At 35.5% G+C, this 27121-nt stretch overlaps 1 protein-coding gene across 7 annotated transcripts in view; it reads left to right on the top strand.

The window, feature by feature from the left end:
* FSTL5 (follistatin like 5) overlaps positions 1-27121 on the top strand; it is a 245214-nt gene that overhangs the window by 118583 nt on the left and 99510 nt on the right. For all 7 annotated transcript variants that reach the window (XM_090138465.1, XM_090138464.1, XM_090138468.1 and 4 more), the window contains one exon: positions 23315-23511. In XM_090138465.1, coding sequence (XP_089994591.1) covers positions 23315-23511 — 197 coding nt within the window. The remainder of the gene's footprint in view (positions 1-23314; positions 23512-27121) is intronic.

Genomic DNA, 27121 nt, shown 5'->3' with positions numbered 1-27121 from the left:
AATAAGTGTATGGGAAATGTACTGTGTCTGTTCAATTGTATTCAGTTCTCACATCAGAGATGCTCAGACTGTGGAGCCATGGAAGAAAGTCCCTGACAAAAGCACTGTTTGAACAAGGAGAAGCACAAGAACAGGCAGAAGAAAACTGTTAGATTTGTGAGCTGACTGCATGATTAGTAGGCGTGAACATGTTTCCTGTAAAATGTTCCAAGATTTCTGGGGAATGCAGCATTAAAAATAGGCAAATCAAAGGATAAACAGAGCTGGAAAAGGCAATCACTTGCCTTTGTTTGCTGGCTGTTGGTTTTTACTATGTGAGGTTTTTTGTTGTTGCTGTTCTTCTTTTTATTCATTGTTTGTTTGCTTTGGATTTTTTTGCAGACTTCTTTTTCTTCTACTTCTTTCTGAGTAGAAGAACAGCTCTGGGTATGCTAGGCTCTGTAGTTCCTCTGTATCCCTAGGGATGGAGCAAGAGGTGACTAGGTCCCTGCTTGAGCACAGTTGTCACACCAGTGAGATCTCTCTTGGTCTTCATGAATCCACTAAAGATAACAAGCTTTGACTTATAACCTGAAGGCATCTGGGTCTGGTTCTGAGGAGATGTATATTGACTGCTATCAAATCTAGAAAGATCTGTGCATCTCCTCTGACGTAAGCAACTTTGAGACAGCTCAAAGCTTGCTTTGGATTATAAATTCTCACATGCATATCAGCAGTAATTGTGTCTAGCTTCAGATAAGCAAGTCAAACACTCATGGAAACACTGTCAGAGAAAATAAATTTTCATTTGAGACTAAAAAAAAAAAACAACAAACACACCCATTTTAAATACAGATTCTTTTCTGACTTGTCTGCAGGGCATGAGAAATGTAGTGCTGACAAGTGAGAAGGAGGAGGCGTGCTGACTGGTGGGAGTAATGGGGATTTTTCCCTCTTTTGGCAGCAGTGTTTCTTTAGATTGACTTAAGTAGTTCATGAAAGTGCTTCCTTGCCCTTTTTCCAGTCCTTTCTTGTACCTCCATACTGTAGTTAACTTGTAATTTTACTTAAAGCTAAAATAATAATAAACAAGTGAGGGGGGGAAAAAAAGCACAACAACTCTTAAGGTCTTTATTTTTCTGGGTTGCTCTCCATTTGATTACTTGGAGGACATTCCAAACCTCCTTTTCAGTACTTAGGTAAATATTTCAAGACCTCATGAAAGCCTGACCGTACTAATCATGTTGTATTTCAGAATTGAAACGGGAATGATAATACCCTGTAAATCAAATATGATTTTCGTTAGTGAAAATGAAGTCCATTTGTGTTACAAAAATGATGCATAAAAGAAAAATTTGTGGCAATCTGAGCTTTTGTCTTATACTTTTTCCCTGTATTGATGTTCTCCCTGTATTGATGCTTTCATATATTCAGTAGTGTATTTTGTAGTCAAATTAATAAAAAAGAGATGTGTGAGCAATGTATATGCTTAACTTTCAGTAAATACCTGTAATTAGATTTAGTTTGTGTTGGAGTATCAAATGGAAAGGTATGAAGACTTCAGCCAAGATTTTACCAACTATCTGGCATTGTTTGCAGTGTGATTTTTAATTTCAGTGATTTGCTCAAGATCTTTTTTTTCTTTTGAAGTTTTGGTTTTAAAAATGTTTTGAACTCAGGTTTGAGATTTGGAAATGGAATCCTGGAAAATTTCATTTATGTTGTCACAGATTATGCTGGCTGAACTGGTGTCTGTAAATCAGTGTATTTTAGCAGATTTGCTAGAGGGTAGATGATCATTATCACATGGCTGAGACCTGGGTCTTGTGTATGGAATTGTTGAGTCATGGCCTGAACCACTGATTGAACACCTGAGGAAAGGACCTGGTCAGCCCTAGGAACACAAGTGAAGGCAAGAAGGCAAGACCAGAAGGGGTGGAGCCTGGCTGCATCTCTCTTAGACCTCATTCTCACTGGGGAATGATCTCTTTCTGGAGATCCCTCCCTGGAGCTTTCCACTGTGAACCTGGAATGTTCTGATACAGGTAAGCAATCTTCTTCCCTTATAGCACCTTTCTATCATGCTGGCCCTTCCCTTGTTACACCTCTGGTGAAACAGCTCTTCCCATCATATTGATCTGTCCAATTGCTACAGTCTTGTTTCTGGCTTTGCTACCACATTGTTGAAAGGTGCTGGTGTATAACTGAAGAGGGAAGCTGTAATCCCAAAGGTTACTTCCATCTATGTCACGACAAAATGATGAGATTTTACAAGTTTTTAGGGTTTAGGCTCTAGCATCAGCTTTGTGTTTAAAAATGTTCGGGTGGTTCAAACATCTAGACTCTAACTTGATACCCATGCTGTATTTCTGTATGGTTTTCCTTCACTGTAAATTGAAAGAAATTATACCTGTTTTCCTCTGTGAAGTGCTATAAAATCTTCTGATGATAGGCAGCACTTAGGATTTGTCCCCAGGGCTGGCTCTCCACAGAAACATGTTCCCTGTGAGGAAGAGCATTAAGCTTAGTAGTATTCATTTATCCTGTGTAAATGTGATTTCTATAAAAGAATCAAAAGAAACTTGAATTATGATTGAGCTTTTCTTAGCCTGTGGAAAAAAAAAATCCATTCTTTCATTTCATACTAACTGTAACACTGTAGGCAGTGGCTTAGTACTTTGCCTACTCTAATTCTTCTATTATTGTGAATTATCTTCTGCTGACAGCTTACAACCTATTATTACAATCAAATTTTCCTGGATACTAAAATGCTTTTGTTGCATCAATTTGGAGTTTGAAGCATTATTCATAGATGTACTCTTCTGGGTGTGTAGGGGTGTGTGTGTGTGTTTATTTTCAATGATCACTTCGTTATTTGACACTAAAATAACTCCAGTGTAACTTGTATTTTGGATATTCTGAAAGGACTATTAGTGGTAGTTTATGAAAAACTGCAAGAATAAATCTGCAAAAAAAGAAATAAAATAAGTTGCCTATAAGATTCTAAGATTTTAATGTTTAATCCCAAATATAACTCTGAGGGTAAATCCAGAATTCTTTTTCTTTTCCATTTCGGAAATTGGTATTTTCACTTTTATGTAAGGCCTCTCTGGCTTTGTTTGACCTAACAGGAGAGTATTTGTATGTCCCAGTACAGTGACAGTGAGATGACAGCCATGAAAGAACCAGTGCTTGTGAGGAGCATAACTGCAAACCTGATGTGATTTGTGATCCAGTACTTCTGATATCTGATTATTTGTGGAGGAGCTGAAACTATCTCTGTCAAGGCTCTGTGATGAATCAGAGAACTTCGTTCCTTGGTCTTCACTGAAGCTAACCTAGTATCTGAGTTAATTGCCTATTTAAGGCAATAAATTGCTTAATTTGTCTTAATAGGTCTATAAACCATGCCAGAATTTATCAGGGAGAGTTGTTAATAACCATTAGCCTGATGCAAAAGAACTGTGCTTCGTCTCCCATCTGAATCCACTGAACCTATCCAGTTATAGCCATTTCACAGCCTATTGGAAATCCAAAGCTATAACATTAATCAATGGAAAGAGTGTAAGACTAAATCAGTCTAAGATTTATAACTCAGTTTTCAATCTCTGTGTACAACCAATTATTGTAATGGTAAGAGTTACTACTTGGCTTATGTAGGTGACATACAACTTTATTCTCTATCTTTATTCAAACTGGTTTGTTTTGAATATGACTGATAAGTGAAAGGGATGATTTAAAAAAAAAAAAAAAAAAAAGTTGCTTTGGTATACAGATAGATCCCTCTGATTGGAACAATGCAAGATTGCTTTAGAACGTTCTATTTGAGGACTTGGAATCAAAGAATATGCTGTCACCTAGATCACTCCAGCTATTATCTTTTGGTAGATATTGGTATGAGGTTTGGATATCCCATTCATAATGAAGACTGAAACTTGAGCTTGTGCTGAACTCTACATCCAGGGTTTGGCTTTAGTATGTTCTATATTGGTTATCAGTAACTGACTACCTTATGATCTCAGGTGGAGAGAATGATTAACAGCTCTCCTCCAAGGAGAAAGTAATTTAGAAGGAATGGTATGGCAGTCTTATTTGTGGCGGAAGCAGCTTTATTTGGAGATCTGTTCAAGACTGTAAATTGGACTCCGTTTGAACCTTTTCCAAGGTTGAGGTAGCATCACTATATTCAACTCCATTACTCAAGCCCTTTACTTGAACACTGCGTTATCTAACAGCAGATGTGTGTGTGCAACAGCAAACACTCCTGCCTTAAAAGAAAAATGCTAATGAAGTATGTCATTCCATTTCACACGTTCAAAAAGATGCGTGTTGCATCATTTTCACTGCTTAGTGTGCATCCTGAAAGGTAAACTGACAGTGTTCTGATGGGCTTAGTATAAATTGATACAGCAAAAAAATAGATACAGAAAAAAATATCCCTTAAAACCATTACAGAAGCACTTTGTTTTCAACAATAAATTACCACTTATCTTGAAGTTGTAGGCAAATTCTTCACAATTTTAATGATGTAAAAGTAGATAATAATAAAAAAAAAAAGGCATACATGTGTTTACCAATAAAAGAAATTATGCAAAATGTCCTTTTCTCCCTGCATGTACTATACAATTTCAGTTACATGGCTGAATTTAAGCCTAGCGTTCTACCATCTGTCTTTCATAAAGTTGTAGTGTGTTAATGATTTTTTTTTTTTTCCTCAGTCCCTCATTGTAAACAAAATCTGTTGTTGGTTCTTGCTTGAGTACTTTTTCCAAAGCCTCTACAATAAGTCTTGGCACTACAGTCAGTCTGAAATATGTTTTCACTGCATGATAAGTTAACGATCAGAGCTGATGAAATTCAAAATGATGTTTCCTACAGCATACCTGCTCACGTTCAGGGATATTTGACTGCAGTAGGGTTTTTGTATACCTACTATATTTAGTGAACTACTATACTAGCTTACAGAGTAACATCAAGGACAAGAAATTTTAAACTTAGTTATTATGTAGAGACATTTGCTTCTGCGATTTCAAGGACAATCCATTTCAATTTTGGTTTGCAGTATTAATGCTGATGGTTTATAACTTCTTGAAGAATTGAAAAGAGAATGTTGTATAGTATGTACGTGCAAAAAATAAAATTTAAGCATGTATAAATTTAAAGCAACTGCTGTTGCACATTCCTTCAAAGGAAGAAATAGATGGAGTAGATGTGGTAGTGTAGATGTAATACTGAGGGACGTGGCTTAGTGGATTTGGATGTTGAGTTGATAGGTGGATTAAGATGATCTTAGTGGTCTTTTTCGTCCTTAATGACTCTTTATAGAAACAGTTGTGGATGTGCAAAATGTCTCAATAAGAAAATAGGGAGATAATCTGATGGTCTTGGAGGCACCTGCGGTCCCCTGTACTTAACATTAAAATATCTTTATTTATGGAAATATCTGTTGAAAGTCTAAGCTTTGATTCTGTGGGAAAAAACAAAAAAACACAACAGAATTATGCTGTGGTCGTGCAAATTGAGTCTATTAGCCTATCACATTTGAACTGTGTTTAGTTATGAGTGTTTCTGTACTTTCTGCAAGAAGTGGACAGCTTGTGATGTGACAGCAAGTGGTTTTATGGGGAAAGCCATGCCTCTCCTCATTGCTCCTTCCTCCAGGGGAGGGCTAGAATGTGCCAGCTCTATAAGAACTGGATTATAAAGCAATCACCTGGAATACCAAAGGAGATTATAAAGGTTTGTACGTGGTCTGTGCAAGGCAGTAGAAATGGAAAATGTCAGCGTACATTCCTCTAGCCCATAACTTGCCAGTTGGGGGAGGAAGAAGTATATGGGCGTGGGGAAGAACGGGATGCACCAGGTCAGCACACCTTGCTGAATCTCAGTTTATACCTGAAAGTAAACAAATCTTAAAGATGGGGGATCTTGTTGTTCTCTGTTGAGTGTTTAATTTCAGAACATACTGTCGCTATTTACAGCCTGAATGTAATTAATTTTACAAATTATTGTATTCTGTTATCCTTCTGGGACGTAATTAATTCATTAAAACCATCAGCATAAAAATATAAAATAACTTTCTAGCATTTTTCTTTCTTTTAACTTTTACTGAGGGAAGAGAAAGGCAAACTTCTTTCATTTTCTTTAATATCCCAATCCAGGCAATGCAGACAGGCATATCTTTTGTCTATTTATATCCACCGAGAAACTTCGATTCATCTGAGGGAGTCAGGAGTTGTTCCTTTTATTTAGTTTTGATCCACTTTGAGCAAATTCTAGTATGATGATGGGACATTGTAGTGTGTATCTATCCAGATATGGCTTAATAGTTTTCCTTTCCAGTAGCATTTGCAATCCAACACATTTTTGTATTTATTTTAAGATCTCAAACATACATACAGCTTGATAGTCAAGTACACACAAAAATCTATGCAGTCAAACTTCCACATGTAAATTATCTTAATATAATCTTACATAGTACATTACAATATGCACGTTACTTAAACATGAGTGATTCTTCACTGGCTACTGAGATTTCCAGGATATGTGAATGTTTAATATACATAATGTCCATAACACTTTCTCTGTCGAACATTCTATTTCATCAAAACTTTATCTAAAAGCATATGCAGGAAGAAAATAGATATGAAATTCAGTTTGTGTATGAAATGAATGCATGGTGTCATCATTTGTGGAACTGATATATAGACTAAAGATTAATGGCTTTTGGATTTTGGCTGTCTTACCCATGTGAAAGTCTCACCTCTGCTTAGGAGGAATATCCACACTTCAATTTTCCTGGAGTGTAAACTCCTGAATCTTCCCTTCTAGTGTCAGAGAATGTTCAATGATCTTGTTTTACAAACTTAAGAAAATGAAATGTCTGTTCAGTTGGAGGTTTCTGTGACTTCCTGACTTAGAGACTGTTCTTAACATTTAGAAAGCTTTTCACTTATGTAAAGATTAAAACTTATTTAAAAAATCATACCAAACTTGTGTGTGAGTTTGCAAGAAAAATCCAAATTTGTTTTTCCCTTATTTAAACTAAGTCTTATTAAAGAACAAGATATAAGGAAGGCTCATATGTTGATACTCAAAACAGTGTTCTTCCTGTGTATTTCAACTGCTCTGAGTAGTTTTAGTAACAGGCTTGTTTTTCCCATTAAATTTTTGTTTTGCTCTAACAGTTGAGCACTAAGACTGTCATCACTATTTCCTCGTTCTTGAGGAACACTGCTGCAACAGAGCTTTGAATCACATTGTTTCCCATTAAAAGACCCCCTATTGCTTACACAGCACTATTGTCCATTAAAAGGGAAATGTTACTTTGAGAATGAACACAAGATTTATGACATCCTAAGGTGGAATCTCAACTACATGTATTTACCAGTCTTAGAAAGAAACTGAAAGAGGAGTGTGAATTTTATCTGAAATCCTAGTTTTGGATCCCTAGTATCTAACCTAAATTTAACCTCTTTTAATTTAAAGCCACTTAACATAGAGGGCAACTCTTCTGCCTTACCTCTCTCTTCTGAAAAGCTTGTAGCCCTCCATCAGTTATTCCAGTTTTGCAACACATCCCACTGTGTTTCTGTGAAAACAATTAGGTCATCGTTTTCTAATTGCACCAGTTTCCATCTTCATTATTTCCCATGTTGTGTGCATTGGTGTAGAGGCAAATAATTACTGCTGTAAAAGTACTGAATATATACAAGCAAGTGAGACCTGGTGCAGCATTTTAAATCTGCCTTGCCAGTACATATAGGTGCACTGCTGGTTAGTTCCCTTATCTTGTAACTAATAATGTTGACTAGTTATTGTTGATTGGTTGGTTTATCTGTAAAATCTTCATGGTGTTTTGTTTAGCTGCATATAAACATATTTAATAACGATGTTCAAAGAAAGTGGAAAGGATAGAAACAGGGATTTCTTGGCTTTCTGGTTTGATTACTCAATGTATTGTCATGCATATGCAGGTGGCAAAATGTGGATGCAGGGCAATAACCATTATGTTCATTTACTTTGCTGTTTGGGAAGCACAGATGTTAACTATATAATAACAAGGTGGTTCTTATTGTAACAGCCCTTCTGTTAGGTTCTCCTCCTACAAAGCCTGCTGTTGTGTGTAAGACACATACTGCTGGGAGCATCTAACTGTATTGTGTAAGTTGTTTTCAGTAATGTTGTTTGTTGCTTATCACCTTAAAGGTGGGGGTGGTGCATAAATCAGTTTTATTTTTCTTCGTTGAATGTTTCAGGTTTTTACACTTTATTCCAAAAAATGTGTTCCCTTCCGGCCATGAACAGATACCTAACAAGCATATAGAATGGCAGGCAAACTGCAACTCTTTAAGGGTCTTGCTTCATCTATTATTTATAGCTCTATGAATTACTATTTGTTCCTTTAATGATCAAATACTCAGTTTGAGCATATACTGGTATTGTAACTTTTTTTACTCTTATACCTTAAATGATGTCAATATACTGATTATAGTTGGATTAGTGTTTCTTGCAACTGTAATCTAAGTGGCTAAAAGATTTTGGGTCTTAGAATACAAGCAGCAAACTTGTTGAGCAGTGCAACAAAGGTCAGAGCTCCAGGGGAGCTTTTTTTCAAAAATATACAGAAGTATGTTGTTTTTGTAATGTCTTTGATCATCGAACATTTCCTGTCCTTGAGTTATGAGGTCCGTAGAGCATCTCTGGAATCCTCAGTGGCACTACTATCTGTGTAGTTACATCTGCTTAAAATTAAGAAGGAAGGAAACAAATCCACCTGGAGTTACCTGAAAGTTGATGTATCTTGTAAGAAATGTGGCTCTAAAGTTGCTGAGCCACGAATAACTCAAGTTCAATTATAGTTAACTGTATGCAGAAATAAAAGTCTCGACTCTGAGAAATGCTTCAGTTTGTTTAGCATTTAGCAGCTTGCTTAACATCATCCATCAGCACTGCAGCTCCTCCCTTGCTATAGTGTGCTTAGTACACCAACCTGCAACTCGAATACCAATTGAAAGCCAAGGTCCAAGTTTCAGCCACCAAAGCCATTTCCTGGATTAGTCCAAGCAATGAGATACCCTCTCTTCTTCATGATTGTGATTTCCCATAAGAGCACAGTGAAACTGCTCTGCACCCTTGAACACAGCCTTTAAAGCCCAAGGTCATTCAGTGCGCTGCTATGTGAGGAAAATGAAGAAGAGGACACTAATGCAGCTTTGTTAAAGAAAAATCTCATAGTATAATTCACAGACCATTCAGGTAGCAGAGTAATTTGCATGGCGTGAGCATTTATTTGTTCTTTCCTAAAACTTAGAGGTATCTTATCCCTCTGCTAGCTCATTCCAGCTGTATTACTTTCACTTTTCTGCATTACAGGTAAAAGTTATAGCATTTGTGTCCTTGTGCCTATTGCTGATCCTTTAGAGAGCTGGAGTTGTTAGATCTAGTGCTAAAATCTCTGAAGATGTTTGATTGTTTAATTATTATTATTACTTTGCAATAAATCTAGGATATAAGCTATTTCTTAAATATCTCAGTCAACTCGGAATGTTGACTCAGTTTCTTCACATCAGAGGGATATGCAGATTACAGTGAGATACCAGCACTGCTATTGTCAGGGTGTAATTAATTCAGGTTTGCTGAGTCTTCATGGTGTTACAGTCTCACTGAACCTACTGGGAAAAAAAAAAAATCAAAGAGTGGAAAAAAAACACCAAAACAACCAACAAAATAAATATTTTGTTGGAGCAGAGATTAAAATGTTTTTCTCTGTTTCCTGTATCTTTACAGCATGCTGCTCTTTAGAGCATTTGATACAATTTTCAGAAAGAAATGGCAGTCCTTAAAGTGATAATCACATCTATTTTTTTTGTTACCTTAGCTGTTTGTATGTTTTTAATGTCTCTGCAGGCCCACAGTGACATTAAAATTATTTTTTTCCCTTAAATAAGATGTCAGCAGTTGACAGACAATCTGTGATTCAATGGTACCATTTTATAGTTTTACAGCTCTAAGTGTAGAGGAGTGATTTCTACTCCCTTTTGGCAGAAGTTGAAGTAATATGTCAGATATAGGATACCCATAGCTAGAAATAATCTCTGAGAGGCAGGAACGTCAAGACAATAGATGGCTTCGTTGCTGTTTTTTAATTATTATTTTGTTTGTTTTTCTCAGATACAAGTTTCATACCAGCTTGGGGCATTTGCCTTTCTGTTTTTTGTTGTTTATTATTGTTTTTTTGTGTTCTCTGACACTGCATTACTTCTGTCTTAGGACGCTCCTCTGGTAGACTCTTGAATTTTGTCACAACTTGTTCTGGGAAATTGTAATGCTTAGGTGAAAGATCACACTGTGCTTTCAAAAATCTGTTTTCATACTGTTTGCCAGTCTTTTGATGATATCTTATGTTTGTTCCAAGAGGAGTTGCAAAGTGATTTCTCTTGGTACAAAATTTTTGTTGTAGGTGATTCAAAGTGCCTCCCCCCTTTTTATTTTATTTTTTTTGTCACAGTAGTAGTTGCACTATCTAAGAAATCAATAGAAACTGATTAAAGTGTTCAGTTGTTCTCTGCCAACTGCATTTTAATCAGGCTGCATTCTTGTGTCTTTGTTTGGTGTACACCCCTGCAGACTGTAGAGTTAACTAAGTTATCTGCATTTGCCTTTAGTTCCAGAAGTTTAATTCTGGAACTATACTTAAAGGATGATTTTGGTTGGCAATAAAGATGATCAAAAGTATGAAACTGCTTCCACGGATCCTCTGTCTGGAAAGACTCTTAGCAGAACAAAGTAACATGTTGAAACAAAAATCTGTACTGTCTGTGTTTCCTTCTGGGTTCACCATCTTTACTTTGCTCACGAGGAATTCAAAACAATAGAGCCTATTATTAGACAAGTGAGACTATTGCATGAGAGAGGCTGGACTTGCAGGAAGCAATTTTAAAGTACGTATGCAGGCAGATACAGTTCAAGTCTGAGTATTTTATGATATGTTTTGCTTCTTTCCAAATATGCAAAGTATGTTTGCAGTATGTTTGATGTTTAAGGGGCAGTTGAAGTCTTAGATGGTTGTCTGAAAAAGTGTTTAATTCCTTTTAATATCTAACAAAGCAGAGCTCCTAGTTTACTGCAGAACTAACTTTTTTTTACAGGAAGACATGGAATTTGCTCCTGTTGAAATTAACACGAGTCACACCTACACAAAATCCTTCAGCCATCTGCCATAAGTCTGTAAATCCTTTTTTAAACGTCCATTAATTCTGATATAAACAAAAATTGAGGAAATCCACCCATCTGTGTTATAGAGGCATTGTGTTCATGCAGAAAGCGCATCAAGAATTCTATCGCTCCTCACTTTAGCACTGGGGGTTAGGTTGGGTGATGATTGAGAACAATTGCAGTCATTTGTGGAATTGTTCATTGTATATTGCTGAGAGAATCTCTGCATGTTAATTCATTAAGTAATTAAGGAGCAAAATATTATGATAGTTCAGCAATTTGGTACTAATACAATAGTGTGAAGTTCTCTGTTGCTTTTAACATGATTAATTCTACTGTGGTGAGTACAACTACTTGTATAACAAGACAGAAACTGCCAAGGATAATTTAGTGTTAGAGAAATGAAATGGACAAGGGGAAGAGATGTGCAAATTATATTATTTGAATTTGCCTTTAAGATGCAAATTCTTCAGAAGAGACAAAACTCGAATTTGCTGAGAGCAACTGTTTTTTTTTTTTTTAGCTTTGAATAATAACGATCCAAATAAATTTGGAAATAACCCTGTTTTTAATGTTATCACCCTGTTTTTAATGTTCTATGGCAAAATAACCATAATAGAAACCACCTGCCTTTTGAAAGCTGTTATTTAAGCAGTCAGTTATTGTTCTTGACCAAATATTTCTGTCATGACAAAGTATGAATATCCTAATAAATATCAAGAAATGTTTATGTTGCACTATCTAGTGGAGTTCTGCTTACAGTACTGACTTTGGCTGGGAGGTGTGCAAGCATCATCAATGTATTGATGTATTGTAATGATGATATACTGAACGACTGACTGCAGAATCTTTCAGATGGTCATATGATGGTGGTATGTTGATAAAATTTAAAGAATCAGAAAAATGCTTAAACATACTTCTGCTGTGAATGTTAAATTGAATATATATACTTTTGAGAAGAATTTGATTATCTTTTTACTCTTTTGCTGATATATGCACCACAAAGTTGGTTAATGCCAAAAGAAGAGCATCGACTCCTAAATTTGACTTTTCACAAGCTGCTTTGTAGCAAAGCAGTGATAATATCTTGCACAGCAAGAATTGTAGTATATGCATATTTTTAAGAATAGTCCATATTCTTCATTGTCTTCCCATACTCAGTGAAAACATTTATTGAAGGTAATGTAATTTCTGAATAAGGTCTTTCTTCAATTTTCTTTACATTTGTTCTCACTGCTCTGTTTGTTTGTTTGTTTGTTTTTCTTCAGATATTCAGTTTATCATAGAGGAAAAAAATGAAAGAACAGATTTGTTAACTTGACTGTGACCTTCACAGCTCTAGAATTACTTGTTCATAGCACACCTGGTACACGTGGACTTGTAGCTTGAGTCTTGAAGATTTATTTAAGTTGTTCTCACGAGTTCCTTAGACCTGTCAGATGTTCATACGCAGGATATAAATTGATATCCATTTGTAGTCTGAATGGCTGCTCTCAGAACCTGAAATGGGCCAAGGATTGTGGCTTATGAACAAAAGCTTCTGCTTGTGTACTGAAAGAGTTGAACTGAGCTAATGAATGGGTAAGATTCCTTGGCTGCAGCACTGTCAGTACCCATGCTGTGATCATTGCTATCTGGTCTCCTAGATGAATGTGATTTGATAATATCTTTTCTTTCTCTGAGCACTCTTTAGTGTAAAGATTCTCACATTAAAACCTTTTTGAGAAAAGGTTTTAATACATTTGACACGAGTTACTTTTCTTCAACTTCTTGATGCCCTCTGCCAGTTGTTCAGTATCTGAGTTTGCCAAGGTGGTTCAGGGAAATCTCTGACAGTTGGGCGCTCACTCAGACTTGAAAAGCATTGGGTTTATTATCAGGAGTACAGACCCTGAAAGCAGACTGTAATTCTTTTCACTCTAGCATGTGATAATTTACTTAACAATGGAATTAAGGTCACTGAGGCAGCATCCTCTCCTTCATGATACAATTTCTCAATTACCTGGGATAGTTTTGAGTTGAAGGGGTTTCTCTTTCTGGTGATGTATAGCATATACAAATGAATTTAAGGCATTCTTCAAGATAATTAAGAATGTTCTGCAAGCCTTTAAGATGAGATGTTAATTGAAGAATTGAATGTCTGCCTAGACAAATAAGTACTTTGACACGAGTGACCTCTTTACATCTCTATTCTCGTGATTTAGGCTATTCTTGACATTAAAAGGTCCTTTTGAAAGAAGCTTCTTCACATCCCCATCTCTTGGGAATAAATGTAAGGCACTGTATTTGTCTCAGGTAATAAATTATTTGGTATGTAGTGTAAGTACTTCATAACCAGTTCTCACCTTCAGTAATATGTCACCTTGCATTACTGGCACTTTCTTCAGAAGGACTTGTAATTCTTGCTGGTGTATATTGAGTGCTAGATGTCATGCAGTCCAAGTTTTTGACCATTTGTCTCAGTCGGCTTCTGAGGAATAACAATTTGTACTGAAGCCTCCCACCAATGGGAACTGCCTTGAAGGCTTATACAACGTTTTAGCTGATTTACAAATGTAACTGGAAGATCACTTTCTCTGAGATGTGTATCTGGGCTTCTGGCTGTTTCTGTTTACTCTGACCCAGCAGTGCACCTTTGCTGAATTAGCTGTGGTTGATAGGCTTAACGAAGATCTAATTATTCAAAGAAAGGACTTCCTAATATTGAGTGTTCATGGCTTTGCTAGAACTGAAGTTTTGAATTGACATGCTGATGATTCTTTAGAGATTTAAATAAACAATTTAACAAAAGATGTGTTTTTTAATGAAGCATATTCATATTATGCCCATCCTTCCCCAAAATCCTTTCCCAGCTAGAAAGGGTAGAAATAAACAGGGGTGGGGGAAATGAGTTTAATTCTCAAGATAGTTTTGAGTGCTTCTTTGCATTGTAGTAGTTAATTTCAGGAAGCAGGAAATCCAGCTTGCTCAGTTGAACAGGCATCTGATGAACTGATTCACAAACAAATTTAGTCTTGCCAAGCAAATTTAAGTCTGTGTCTTTCAAAAGAAAGTTATCTACATAGTCGTGTGTATTGTTTTTGAATAATTGTCATTTCTTCCCTAATAATGGACAAAATATCTTCAATTTTTGTCTAAATTTTGACAGAGCTTGAATAAATGTGTCCCACTTTGACAGAAGCTAGTGATGTAACTTAGTATTCATAACTAGACATATTTTATAAAGTGTGTCTAGAATTGTGTCTGGAAACACATCATCAATATGAAATCAATAAAAATGAAACTAGTTTTAATATGATTAACTGCATTTTTCTACTGAAGGTTAAATGTTACGGAGAAGGCTTAAAGAGAGAATGAAAGCAAGTCTTAAAAAAAATCAGAAGTAGGAATTTAATAATATCAGGACAAACAGTAACATCTTTGAAACAATACTAGGTCAGCAAGCTTTTTGTGATTATACAGAGAAAACTGTCTAAATCATTTATTTCTTTCTACTGAAGCTAGAGTAAAATTTAATGATCTACTCTCCCTAGGTATCTTTTTAAGTGACTCTCTGTGAAAGAATGCCACGATCCAAATTTTATTTAGGGATGGCTCATCAAAATGTGCTTGTATATATCCCGCAATTTCGCAAGATGTGCTGAAACTGAAAAAGAAGCCTCAGCTGAGCTGATGTACGCTTATCTTCTCTCTTGGGTTGATTACACAAAGATTAGCATGAGCAAAACTTTGGATACAAGCATGTATAATGCTAAAGGATCAGTAAAAGGACACTGAGTCTTTAATGTAAATCCTTTACAAAAGCTATTAACGCAATAATTTACGTTTGCCTCATCAACCTTGTAATATTATTGCAAGGCAAGTGATAATATGATGAGTCATAGAATACCAGCAGCCATCATGGCAGCACTGAATACCTTTCATGTATAGTGAAAGGAAATATTGGTATGGATCTTTACAATACACAACTGTCTTGTCCTACATGACTTTTCTGCCTTTGTCAGTGGACTGGTTAAACGTGAGGAAATTGAAAGTAGAGTAACAATAAAGTAAACGGTCGGAGCATTTGTCTCAGCAGTCTGCAAGATTTCTCATTTCAATAGAAGCCTCTTAGAAATTCTTTCTAAGCAATAACTGATGAGATTAAAACCAATTTTAAAGCCTAAAAGCATGTTTTTAAGCCTCTACTTCAGTACAGCTGAGAAACAACCTGGAAGTGATGCATGAAGCTGATGAGTTATTTGCTTAATTACAGGCTTGTACTGGTGCCAGGCTGGTATGTGTAGGTAAAATTCTGGTGCAGATTCAGAGGTGAACTGCTTGCTTACTTGTTTGAGTTTCAATTTATAAATCTTGTTTTCACTGCTTTATTGTCAAAGAGGTGTATTTCCTTGTTTCTGAAGAAAGAACAGAGAAATTGGAGAGAAGATTAAAAAAAAACAAAAACCATCACGTTTAATCTATGGAATACTATTTATCTCCTTCATAGGCTAGCTAAAATCAAGATGCATCATGTAGACTTTGTGACCTTGATCCCTTGTAGCTCAGATTCCTCTGAATCGCTCTAGCTTATACTGTAATCATACCTCAAAGATGAATAGCCTTTTAGAATGTGAGGTTTTTTGCTGGTTCTAAAAAAAAAAAATAAAAAAATTGGACTGTGCTGACATTGTGAGGTCTCAGGACTTGCCTGATCATGCCTTATCCTGAGCTGATTTTACTTGTTTCCAGAGTTGTCTAGTGTTCCTGGTTTCTTAAGTCATCTCTCAGTGGCATATGTGGATGATTTTTGCTTAACGAACTATAACCTCTTCTTCAACAGAAGCTGGAGAAATACTTCCCCACTTTCAAACTTTCAAACTTAGAACCTGCTTATTCTTGTAACGAGGCTGATAGTGAGACACAGAGAAGCAGTAAAATACACCAAGTGCCACATAATATAAAATAAAAAGATACTGAGACTGAGGAGAAAGAACTTCTGACCACATTGCCAGGCTGCTCTTGACTCCTTTTAGCTGTCTCTCCACATCACTGTTCTTGAAAAAGATCATAACCTTAGTACATAGAGGAAAAATGGAAGGTTAAGCATCATATAAATATATCAGAAAGATGATAGAACATTTTAAGCTAAATTTTGTCTGTGTTTCTGAGGTTTTTCCTGAATTACTTAATTTGGGATAATGCTATTTAAAATATTCATTAGAATAAGCATAAATACGTAGTTATATATACAACAAATTTTCCTATAGGAGAAATCTAACTGAAAATCTTAAATTATCTTAGCACTAAAAGCTAACTGCTAAAGCTGGAAAAAAGGAAGTTGTCAGGATATATGACTGAGGGGAAGAAATAGAATTGGAGACATAAAACCATCCCTTTTAGCTGCAGCGCTTCTGTAGTTTTTCTTAACTCACTCTCGGGACCTCACCTTCATAAAAAAATCCACATTTTTGAGAAGCCTTTAGGAAAAGGAAGACTGTGATTTAATATAAATAATTTCATCACTCTCAACTTTATTTTTTAAACAATCTGTGATATAAGCTGTCTGAGAAACAAAAGCAGAACTTTCTATAGATTTGTGGCTAAGCTTGCATCCCATCATTATCTCCCTCTTGTGTTTGGAATGCTTGTTTTTTTTTTTTTCCTCCCAATGTAGACTTTGTAGACTTAGGTGCCTTCCTCCTGTGGGAGGAAGACTAATTTCAGTGGTAGGGTTAACTCTAATAGAGAGGAAAATAACATGCTGCACTGAAATCCTGTCTCAGTCTTTATTTTTAGCAATGTCTGCCTTTGAAACATGCTGTTTGTTGAGGTTTTTTTTTTTTTTCTCACACATTTTTCTTTAATAACCTACAAAAGGACAAGGAAGACCAGGTTATCTTGTTAATGTTGCATGTGAAATTTTACTTGTGAAACCGAAGGCTTTTTTTTTTTTTAAACCACGTTTATCCAGGAAATTTGTATTAAAAACTGTGTTTTGAGTGTAATGCCCTCCCCTCAAACTCTGAACGATAGTTCACAAGTCTGTAAATGAGACCAGCACTCCTGAGGAGCAGTTCCAAACCTTTGGTGAGGAGAGCATTGAATAAAGTTGAAAACTGTTGAGCTCTACTTTTACTTATTTTTTTTTTTTTAAGAAATTTTAAATTGGGAAATACTGTGAAATGCTGTCTGAACCTTGATGTTTCTTTCAGATAAGCATAGGTAATTTGGTGGTTTAAAACGTGCCTTTATTTGTTAAAGCTACAAATAAGATTCTAACTTTCATACTTCATAGCAGCTGTATCATGAAAAAGAGATGAAGGATGAAGACCTTCAAGTTGTTGTTCCTCATGTTATGTTTGAAATTGAACTGAGATCAGATCGTATCTGTAGTGACTTCCTCAGTCTGTGTATGGGAGTGTCTGTACCTGCATATATCCAATTCTTTGTGCACAGATATGGTGTAACATCTTATTTTGGATTAATTTATTACTTTTGTTCCATACTGGTTGTAGTTGTGCAGTGAAGCATTTTGGCTAATTGGATTGTTCAGACTTCATTTTAAATGCATGTAGGTTATCAACATAGTCTTGCTGCATGTCTATTTAATAATAAAAAAAAAAACGTGATTTGTGCTTATATCAGTTCTGAAATAATTAATTGTAGCAGAATTCTCTAGTAAAAAGTAGTTTTCTTCTGAAAGAGCTGATGTTTTTCCTTCAAATTTTTAACAGCTGTGCTATACAGATACACCTTTGCTCAAGATCATAAAGTATATAAAGATTACAGTTGTGTATCAGGAGCTGATAACTTCTTTTGTGCAGATAGAGATACTCCATGAATATTAATGAGTCTTGATACCTCTTTGAAATAAGTTATTCTTATTTTGTAGATGGAGGTGCTAAGGCAAAGAGAGTTTAAAATGCCTGCTTTACTTGTGAAAGCGGCGAATAACTGGGAACAGAAATCAGATAGTTTGACTTTATATATAATTTTATTAAATTATAATCTTTCTTTCCTTTTCTCTCTACACAACTATTTTCCCCAAAGCTATGAACTGCAGAACCTTGAGATTTGAATTTGATTTTAAGGAGTGACTCCTAACTATTACCCTGGTTGAATATCTTTAATATTCTTTTACAGACAATAATAGTGGTACTATTGTACTGTTAAGTTTTTACAGATAGCCAATTAGTTTCCATATATATCTTATTCTTTAGCATATTAAGTTGTCAAATATAATAATTTTTCTGTATTATGGACAAACATCATTGTTCAAAACTGTCAAAGATGGCAATAGCACTCAATCTCTGATTTCCAACTGTTTCCTAGGTAACAAGGATACAGCTGCAAAACTGCTGTGTCAAATGGAGAGAAACTAACAGCCAAGCATTTGCACTTTTCTCCTATTATGGAATTTGAATTAAGTAAATCATAGAACTAGCACTGTTTCAGAAATTACAAGGTGTGGAAGAGAAGATTGACACTCTGATTCTAGTGCATGTGTTTTACTTTTGGGTTTCTGTACATCTAAGATTTTACAGGAGGTGACAGAAAACTTGTAAAATAAATCACAGCAGTGTTTTTGTGAAACTTTTCTGTGTACTGGAATCAGTCTTTTCTGTGAATGAAACAAATGAAAAAGAACAAGAAAAACAAATATTTACTATTATTGTTTTCTGGGACTTCAAAACTCAATTGCTTATTTGTGCAGTAAGCCCAGTTCAGAAATGAAGAAGCAAAAAAAAAAAAAAAAAAAAGTATCAGAAAATTGAATTTAATTATGAAGTTATGCTCAATAAAGAGATTGCTCTCACATATAGATACAATTATATGCAACTTAGTCTTTTTAACATCGAATGCCTTAGTGTTATTCAAGACTTCATAAGTTATATGAAGAATAAGATAAATGATAATTTGCTAATTAATGTTAACTGACATAGTCTAACTGATTTATTGGGGAGAAGATTTAGGAATATATATTATGAATTTTCTTTCAAAACCATGAACAGAACTAAAACTGTGATACGTTTTGGTTGTCTAAATGTCACAGTATAATTACAGAGATAAATTCCAAAATGTGTCAACAATCTGAAAGTCTGTTGTGGTGAGGTTCATCATGTATCCTGGTGAATCATCCTTTCTGGTTTTGTTATATACCATCTTTGACTTTTGTAATACTGGGCGTAATACAATTTACAGAATGCTTCTTTCTCCATCGCATTAAGCATAAATTACTTTTCCTCACTTTCAAGGTTGGCATACTTAATCCCTTTTTGCCATTTTGTCTTCCTTTCATACAACTATTTTCCAAGTTATGCTGATTACATAAATAGTACAGCTCCCCAGGTTCTTTCCTGTGCTGCTACTCCAGCCTAGGAAAGCTCCTCTATACATCAACAGAGCCTCATTCTTGTAATTGAAACATCTACTGCAATTATATCTTGAGAACCACATTAAAAGGTGGTCATGACAATGAGATAAGAGGATGATTTGTTAAACAAGTGTGGAGACAGTGTGTCACTATTTCCTTATGATCCCCTTTTCTGTCACATCCATTAATCATATTTGACTCGATATTCAGATCTGTGAAGCCCTTGGCATAAAAACCACATTGATTTATGCATAAAGTGAAAATGTTTTAATGTAATAAACCTGTGTGCACCTGTTAGCACAGCTGTAATTAACTCAGAGCATCAACTGAAGGTTGAATTGTCAGCAGCCTAAAATCTGTTAGAATGCGGAGTAAAAGGCGGATGTTTGGATCTAAGCACAACAGTTCCATTGTAACAGATTACTTTGACAAATAGAATGAAAAATAAAGTAGTAGTAGAGAAAATTAATGTAGCGACACTTCAAGGCAGAATTGCTACAGATTGTTCACTTCTTGAAAAGTGTGAGTTGGCTGCATTTATTTAAGAATACTTACTCTAAGTAGCAGAAAATACTTTCCTTTTCATTCCTCCTCCAGTGTTTGCGAGTGGCAGCTACTTACTTGTTTATTTTTATTTAAAATAGCAAGTATGTCACATGTTTTTTACTGCATGTATTGCAAGAAGCTTGATAATCTCAAACAATATCATAAGACAGGGGAACAGGAAAAGTGAGCAACCATCTGGCAGGTGGAGCATATGCCCTCTTTACCCAGGTCTTTAACTCTCCCAAGATTTTGAAATAGCTACCATGCCTGAAGAACAGAAAACTTATTTGGTCTTTATTTGTTATGAGCAATTGTATATATGCCAAATAAATAAATCAAAGCTGCTCTAAGGTAATGTTCATTTTTATACTTTTTCTGTACACTGTTTTAAGATAGACAGTTGACACTGAGTTAAAATACATGATTATTGCTTCCAGAGCTCCTCTTATATGCAAATTAAGTGATTGCATCCAGAGACCTTGATGTCCTTTTCAGATGAAGTCATCAGAGAATACTGCTGCTGTATTACAGACAAGTGTGTAATGTGGTCAGACGAACAATTTAGAGAAGCAAAATAATATCTGTTTTACAAGATGTTTTAAAACATTTTTTAAAAGTAATTTTTCAAAAAGGTGATGGCAATATTTTCATGAGGGCTGGTTTTCAAACAAGTTAGGGAAGCACTGAAAGAATCAGACTGAGCTATAACGTAAATGATGAGCACTATTAGGGCAGGGAATGTAATTCTGAGTCAGGTTGATCTGTAGAGTGAAGAGGAACACATGAAAAGCAAATTACAGCTGTTACCTTATAGCCATGATCAAAGCAACCCCATAAAGAACATTGGCTTTGCCACTGTTGTTGAATTGAAAATAATCATCTACTGAAGGTAGGTTAACAGAGTCATGAAATTGCTTTGTGAACTGTATTCACCTTGTTTGCAGCTGGTTGAAAATCATAGAATGGTTTGGGTTGGAAGGGCCCTTTAAGATCATTTTGTGCCAGTCCCCTTCTATAAGCAGGGACATCTCCCTCTATCCAGCCTGTAAAACTTTTTCCATAACCATGAAGTCTTCATAGATGCAAGAATCTATATTCAATTCTTGATCACTCATCTTCTAGTTGGGTTAGGGCAATGAGCATTCTTCTTTTTATAATTTTTCTTTTTTTTTTTTTCCTAACTCAGGCATTTCATGACTTAATGAGATACTCTAACGTATTTGATTTTATTAGGAAATAAACTGCTTTATTTATGTTCCATATTGCTAAGGCAAAAATCTCTTTGCAAGCTTTAGAGTAACAGACTGGGAAATGTCTGACCAAAAACAAATTACTGGGGTTAAGATCTAGATGTAGTAACTAGGTCTGACCAGCGTGTTACCTAACAAATAAGTAGGACTTACACCTTTGTGGAAAAATGTGAACACTGGTAAGGCTGTAACCATGACATGTCGTGTCATTTGTGGTGTTAGATTTCTGCTGCTCTGGAAAAAAATACAGAATCTGTCACTCTGGGGATATTACACCCAGAAAAGTTGTCTAGGGGAGACAAAGTGCTGCTTCCTTTCCTGGCTCAGTTATTTGGAGTTCACCAGATGTATTAGTCTGTTCAAGTGCTGTCTTCTCACCCCATCGCCTGGAGCTTGGATCCACTCAGATGACAAACTTTCCTCGCTACAGATACAGAATGGCTACAGAACTCTTCTGTTTCCCTACTGAGTATTCCTGCATTATCTCTGAAAAGCATCCGCATAGTCAGTTCTACATATTGTACGTCCTCATTCTCCATGCCTCTGGCAAATGAAAGACAAATATGTGAACGCTTTACGTAGATAAGGCTGTTAAAAAGTTTAACCGTAAAAACAGTTTAGTTTTGTTTCCTACTGTTACAACATTGGGATTTGTCTTGCAGTTATTGCCTGTTATGTGGCTTTTAGAAATAAAAGATAACCTAGAGTGTTTTGAATTCTTAGAAATATTTTTTTGTACCTGTACCATTTAACTTCCATCTTAGGAGGCCTCTCCTTTCAGATCTGAATTTCCCTGTAAGGTTACAAGAAGCATGTAGGAACTTTCTCTCTCTCTACCTTATCAAATGATGGTGGGAGTTCATAGCAATGCAGTGATGTTAAGTGCACTGAAGTGGTAATCTCAAATTTAAAAAAAAATAAAATAATTGTTTAGGCGACATCTGTGAGATAAATGTTTGTTCCTTCTTTACATTGGTATTTTCTAAAAAGAATAATTAGAACACAGCTTTCTTTGGTAATCAACACAGAATGTTTCTGTCATGTTAGAGTTAATAAATAATAGCTAACTGTTGATTTTGTTGGTTGTTTGTTTGTTTTTTTTGCAACACGTACATGGTTACTGTATTTTACTGGTCCACATTTATGTATCTGATCTTTATGAAGCTCAATGAAGAAAACAAACAAAAAAAACCAGAACTCCTAAATAGTTTATCTATTCAATATAAAATACAAAGCATCAGAAGTAAATTACATTGTATTTCCAAATAAATAGCAGCTGTAATCATTGACTGTAATCATGGTATGCAGGACATCTGTTGAAATAATTTCTACTTCACAGAAGGACTCAATGATGAAAAAACTAAACTAGATCTTATCTTAGACATCATTTCTTTTTTCTTGTGATTTCAAATTCTCTTCTTCACATAAGTTTCATCTGTCCAGTACCTGGTAAGCTAAAGCTACTTTATGAATACTCAAGTGTGGTTTCTACTTTGTAAAGTCAAATGTTATTCTGAAATATGTTCTCTGGAATGTATGATTTCCTAAAATATTTTCAGCTTCTACTGCACATATTGTACTGTAATAATATGAATGTTTACACAGAATACTTTCCTAAAGGTCACATTTTATGAAATCTTCAGATGTTCCTTTTCAGAGTGACTTGAATGAGCGAAGTACAGGCTTAAAATTGTTCAGACTTTCCTTAGCTTTGATACACAGAAGATTTTATCTATGCAAAGTTCTAGAACTGTAATTATTTTGGGGTTTTAACTGAAAACCAGATAAGGAAATGATGTGGATAAAGATAGAGCAGAACAAATTCCTTGCCACGTAAGGAAACCCTGTTGATGTTGTTACAAAGAGTTAATACTCTCTTCTTTTATCCTTATTTTTTTAATTTACTTCTCCCTCTTCCTATGAAATCAAATTCAAAATAAGCTTGTGTTGTGTGTTTCCTTTTCAGGAGATAAATGCAAACCTACTGAATACAGCAGAGTGAAAAATATGTTATTGGATCTTCAAAATCAGAGATATGCTGCACAATCAAAAGAGAAAAATGTTGGTGAGAAAATGGCTTTAAGGAAACTTCTCGTAGATCAGATGTTTCAGTATTTTGATTCTGACAGCAATGGACTTGTGGACACAAATGAATTGTCTCAGGTAAGATTTAGATTTGTTTCCATTAGCCCAGAAGCTATTCAATTGCTGTTGTCCAGATACGTGGTATATTATGTCTCAGGATTCTTTCACTTTAGGAAGTGCGTGTGTATCTCTGAGGTGGAAAACTTCATTCTGGGAAAATTTTAATTATTCAGAAATTGTGGTAATTATTGAGAAACTTGAATACAGTTACTTTAAATATACATGAGGAGGGGCAGAATATATTATAGGTTGCTTTGTCCTTTAAACATTCTGTTGTCCATTGCGTGCATTCTTGAAGTCTAAATATATTTGAGGAGTTAAAAATAAATAAATAAAAACAAAAAAAGTATTGTAAAGCAATTCAGTAATGCTAATTGAGCTTTTACTGTGTTTCTAGTCAGCAAGCTTTATTAATTAATTGCAGATTTAGACCAATAACGGTTGCACCAGTAGGCATGACAGCACTAGGCTATAATTTACCTAAGGAAACTAAGTCTCTGATGAACGTTGTCATGGGAAATGTATTTTGCTTTAATTTACTTACGAGAAACTCTAAAACATCAAATTTGATAACACTGACTGCTAGACAGCCACTAAAAAAAATATTTTCCTGAATGGAGGCTGCATTATAAATCATAATAGGGTACTTGGTTCTGATTTATATCTGGGAACAGGGTAGCTCTGGGTTCTCAAGGTTCTGGCTGATGGCAAATTGAACGTGAGGGAGCAGTGTGCCCTGGCAGCCAGAAGACCCAACCTTACCCTGGGCAGCATCAGGCCCAGCACTGCCAGTCAGGTGAAGGATGGGTTGTTCTGCTCTGTGCAACCTCATCTCAAACACCGTGTACGGTTTTGGGGTACCACAATATAAAGACTACAGATGTAGTAAAGGGTCTAGAGGACAACCTATGAGGAGCAGCTGAAGTCCCTGGGTTTGCTCAGCCTAGAGCAGAGGAGCTGGGGGGAGCCCTTATGGTGGCTCCACACAGGGAGTGGAGGGCAGCGATGAGCTCTGCTTTCTGTGGTATCAGCAGGATCCGAGAGAGCAGCATGGAGCTGCATCAGGGAGGGTCAGGTGAGGTGTTAAGAAAAGGTACTTCAGCAGAGGGCAGTGGCCATGCTCCCGAGCTGCCATAGTTCAAGTAGTGTTTTGACACCGCTCTGAGAAAGATATAAGGTTTGAATATTGGGTGGTTCTGTGTTAGACTCAGTGATCCTTGTGGAGATGTGTTTTCACGATGTTTTTGAAAATCTTTTGGAACTTCTGCTATCAAGTGAATACGTTTTACAAATGGTACTTACTATACTGCATAAATACATGCCATACAAAGTGCTCTCAGGTATAGCTGTACGATTTACATGTAATACTTACATACAATCGAAACAAAGCGTGCTAGAATTTAGTGTATTGCCTGACAATATAAAGAAACTGAATTTTAGATTATTTTCTATTTTACCATTATCTTGTTCTTTCTTTCTTTCTTTTTTTTTTTTTTTTTTTTTTTTTTTGCCATAGCCCCCATCTAATTACTGAAAAATAACTAAATTCTTTCACTACTACAAAATCATTATCTATTGTAAACCATGATCTTTTTATTAGAAGAGCAGGACTAAAGTAATACAAACATTGCTCCGAAAGTAACGCGTCCTATTTATTTCCTCGGAAACTGCAACGTGTACAAAAAGCACAATAATTCTGTTTGATGAAGCAAATTCTCAGCTAAAAAATGCTATTTTTCAAAGTCGTTTTCATTAGCTGTGTATTTTCATTAGTGTTGAACAAGAATCTGTGTGCTGTACTCATAAATATCTGTACCAATGGAGGTGACTCGCTGTTTCCCACCTCCTTGTGGTGCTCCTATTGCTGAATGTCAGTGGGTGCCACTTTTTTCTGCATGGAGGAATTCAGTGACACGCCTTTGCATTACATGCACTTCCATATGAGATACCATTTTGTCACACTTCTGCTCTGCTGCCAACTGTTGCATGGCAACAACATGTAAAGGAGTATTGGTGGGAAGATTTGACCCCTACTGCTGTACCACCAACATTGACACATGACATCGTGGGCCAACATAATAAAATAGGGGGCATTATTCTCTGAGTAGCCATCATAGCATTGAAGGTCAATAGAAAAACTCTTTTTGCAGAGTTTCTAAATGTTTGTGAAGTTACAGAAATTTAATTGCACTATGTACGCTTCTCCTCTTTCATTTCTTTCTTGGTGCCAAATGTAATTTAAAAACATGGTTCCAGTATGATATTTTCAACCACACTATATGTTATTTACAATAATATAAATATTTTTTTTCCATATATGTCTCTTTTGTAGAAATGATTTTTAATAACAATTGTAAAGTAACACTTTTTTTCACATGCATAGAAAAAAAACAACTGCCTTTAACTCTGGTTGCAGAGCTTTTTGTTAAAATTCATAGCAGAACATCAAATTATCTGATCCAAAGAATAACAAAATGAACTAATTGTTAATACTGTGTGGTTTGTTATATTTTGATGAGACATACAGAATAGCATGTTGACCCCAGAGCGAGTTCTTTAGTCAGTTTGAATAGAGAAGAAAAATAATGCTATACATTTCACTTGAAGCCTTTTTGACAGCAGAAGCTTCACCTGAGAACTTCTGTCTCCCTTACCTAAGACAGAGTGGAGAACAGTAAATCATCTGGTTATCCAGAATAGTGTGTAGTCTTGCTGTTAGGCACCAGCTCTTGCATAATCTCAGCAGTTGTAAATTTTAGCTTTTGTTTGATGGAGTTTTTAGTCTGCATAATTGTGGAGAACTGAACATACGACTCAGAGCTAAATAAAGATTGCAAACAAGAAATCAAATTACAAGGACTTGATGTAGGATCTTTAGTTAAAAACTCTGGTTTTCAGAGCATTAGTTGTGACTGTTGGAAGCTTGACATGTGTATTCTGCTGAGTTCAACCAACTGAATGTCAAGTCAAATTAGATTCCTGCTTTCTTCTCCTTCCAATGTATGTGGTAGCCATAAGTATTTCTGAAAATTGAAATTGTTGTGAGGAGGAGAAAAGGAACAAGAAGTCCCAGTCTGGAAGTTGACTAATTTGCAGACTGTGAAAGGTTTCTGGCACTGAAAAAGTGATGATTAATTTTCTTGAAAAGATAATTATATTTTACCATGTATTTCTGTGTTTCTCTCTGTGTGGGGGAGAAAATGTTTGAAAGGTCTTGGTACTGCCCTAAGACTCGGTAAGAGTCTTTGCTTCACTCAGTAGTATTATATGAACAGGACAGTTTTTCAGTTTTCCTCACAGCCAAAATTGGGCAGTCTGGATGATCTGTAGATGATATCAGAGGTCCCTTCCAACCACAGTGATTTTGTGAATGTTATTTTTCTGCACTTAAAATATAATCATCTTCAGAGATTATTGAAAGTATTTTTTTTTCTATTATAGAAAAAAAAAGATCCTGAATTTATTTTTTGTTCAAATGAATATTGAACTAAAACTTCATCTTTGAGTGCCCTAAATTTTATCTCCTCTATTTTCATAGAATCATAAAATAATTTGAATTGGAAGGGATGTTAAAGGCCATCTAGTCCAACTGCCTTGAAATGAACAGGAACACCTACAGCTACATCAG

Source organism: Phasianus colchicus, chromosome 4, assembly GCF_987193195.1.
Source record: "Phasianus colchicus chromosome 4, bPhaCol1.hap1.1, whole genome shotgun sequence".
NCBI lineage: Eukaryota > Metazoa > Chordata > Aves > Galliformes > Phasianidae > Phasianus > Phasianus colchicus.
Note: the sequence above shows the minus strand (reverse complement) of the source record. Positions and strands in the feature narration are given on the sequence as shown.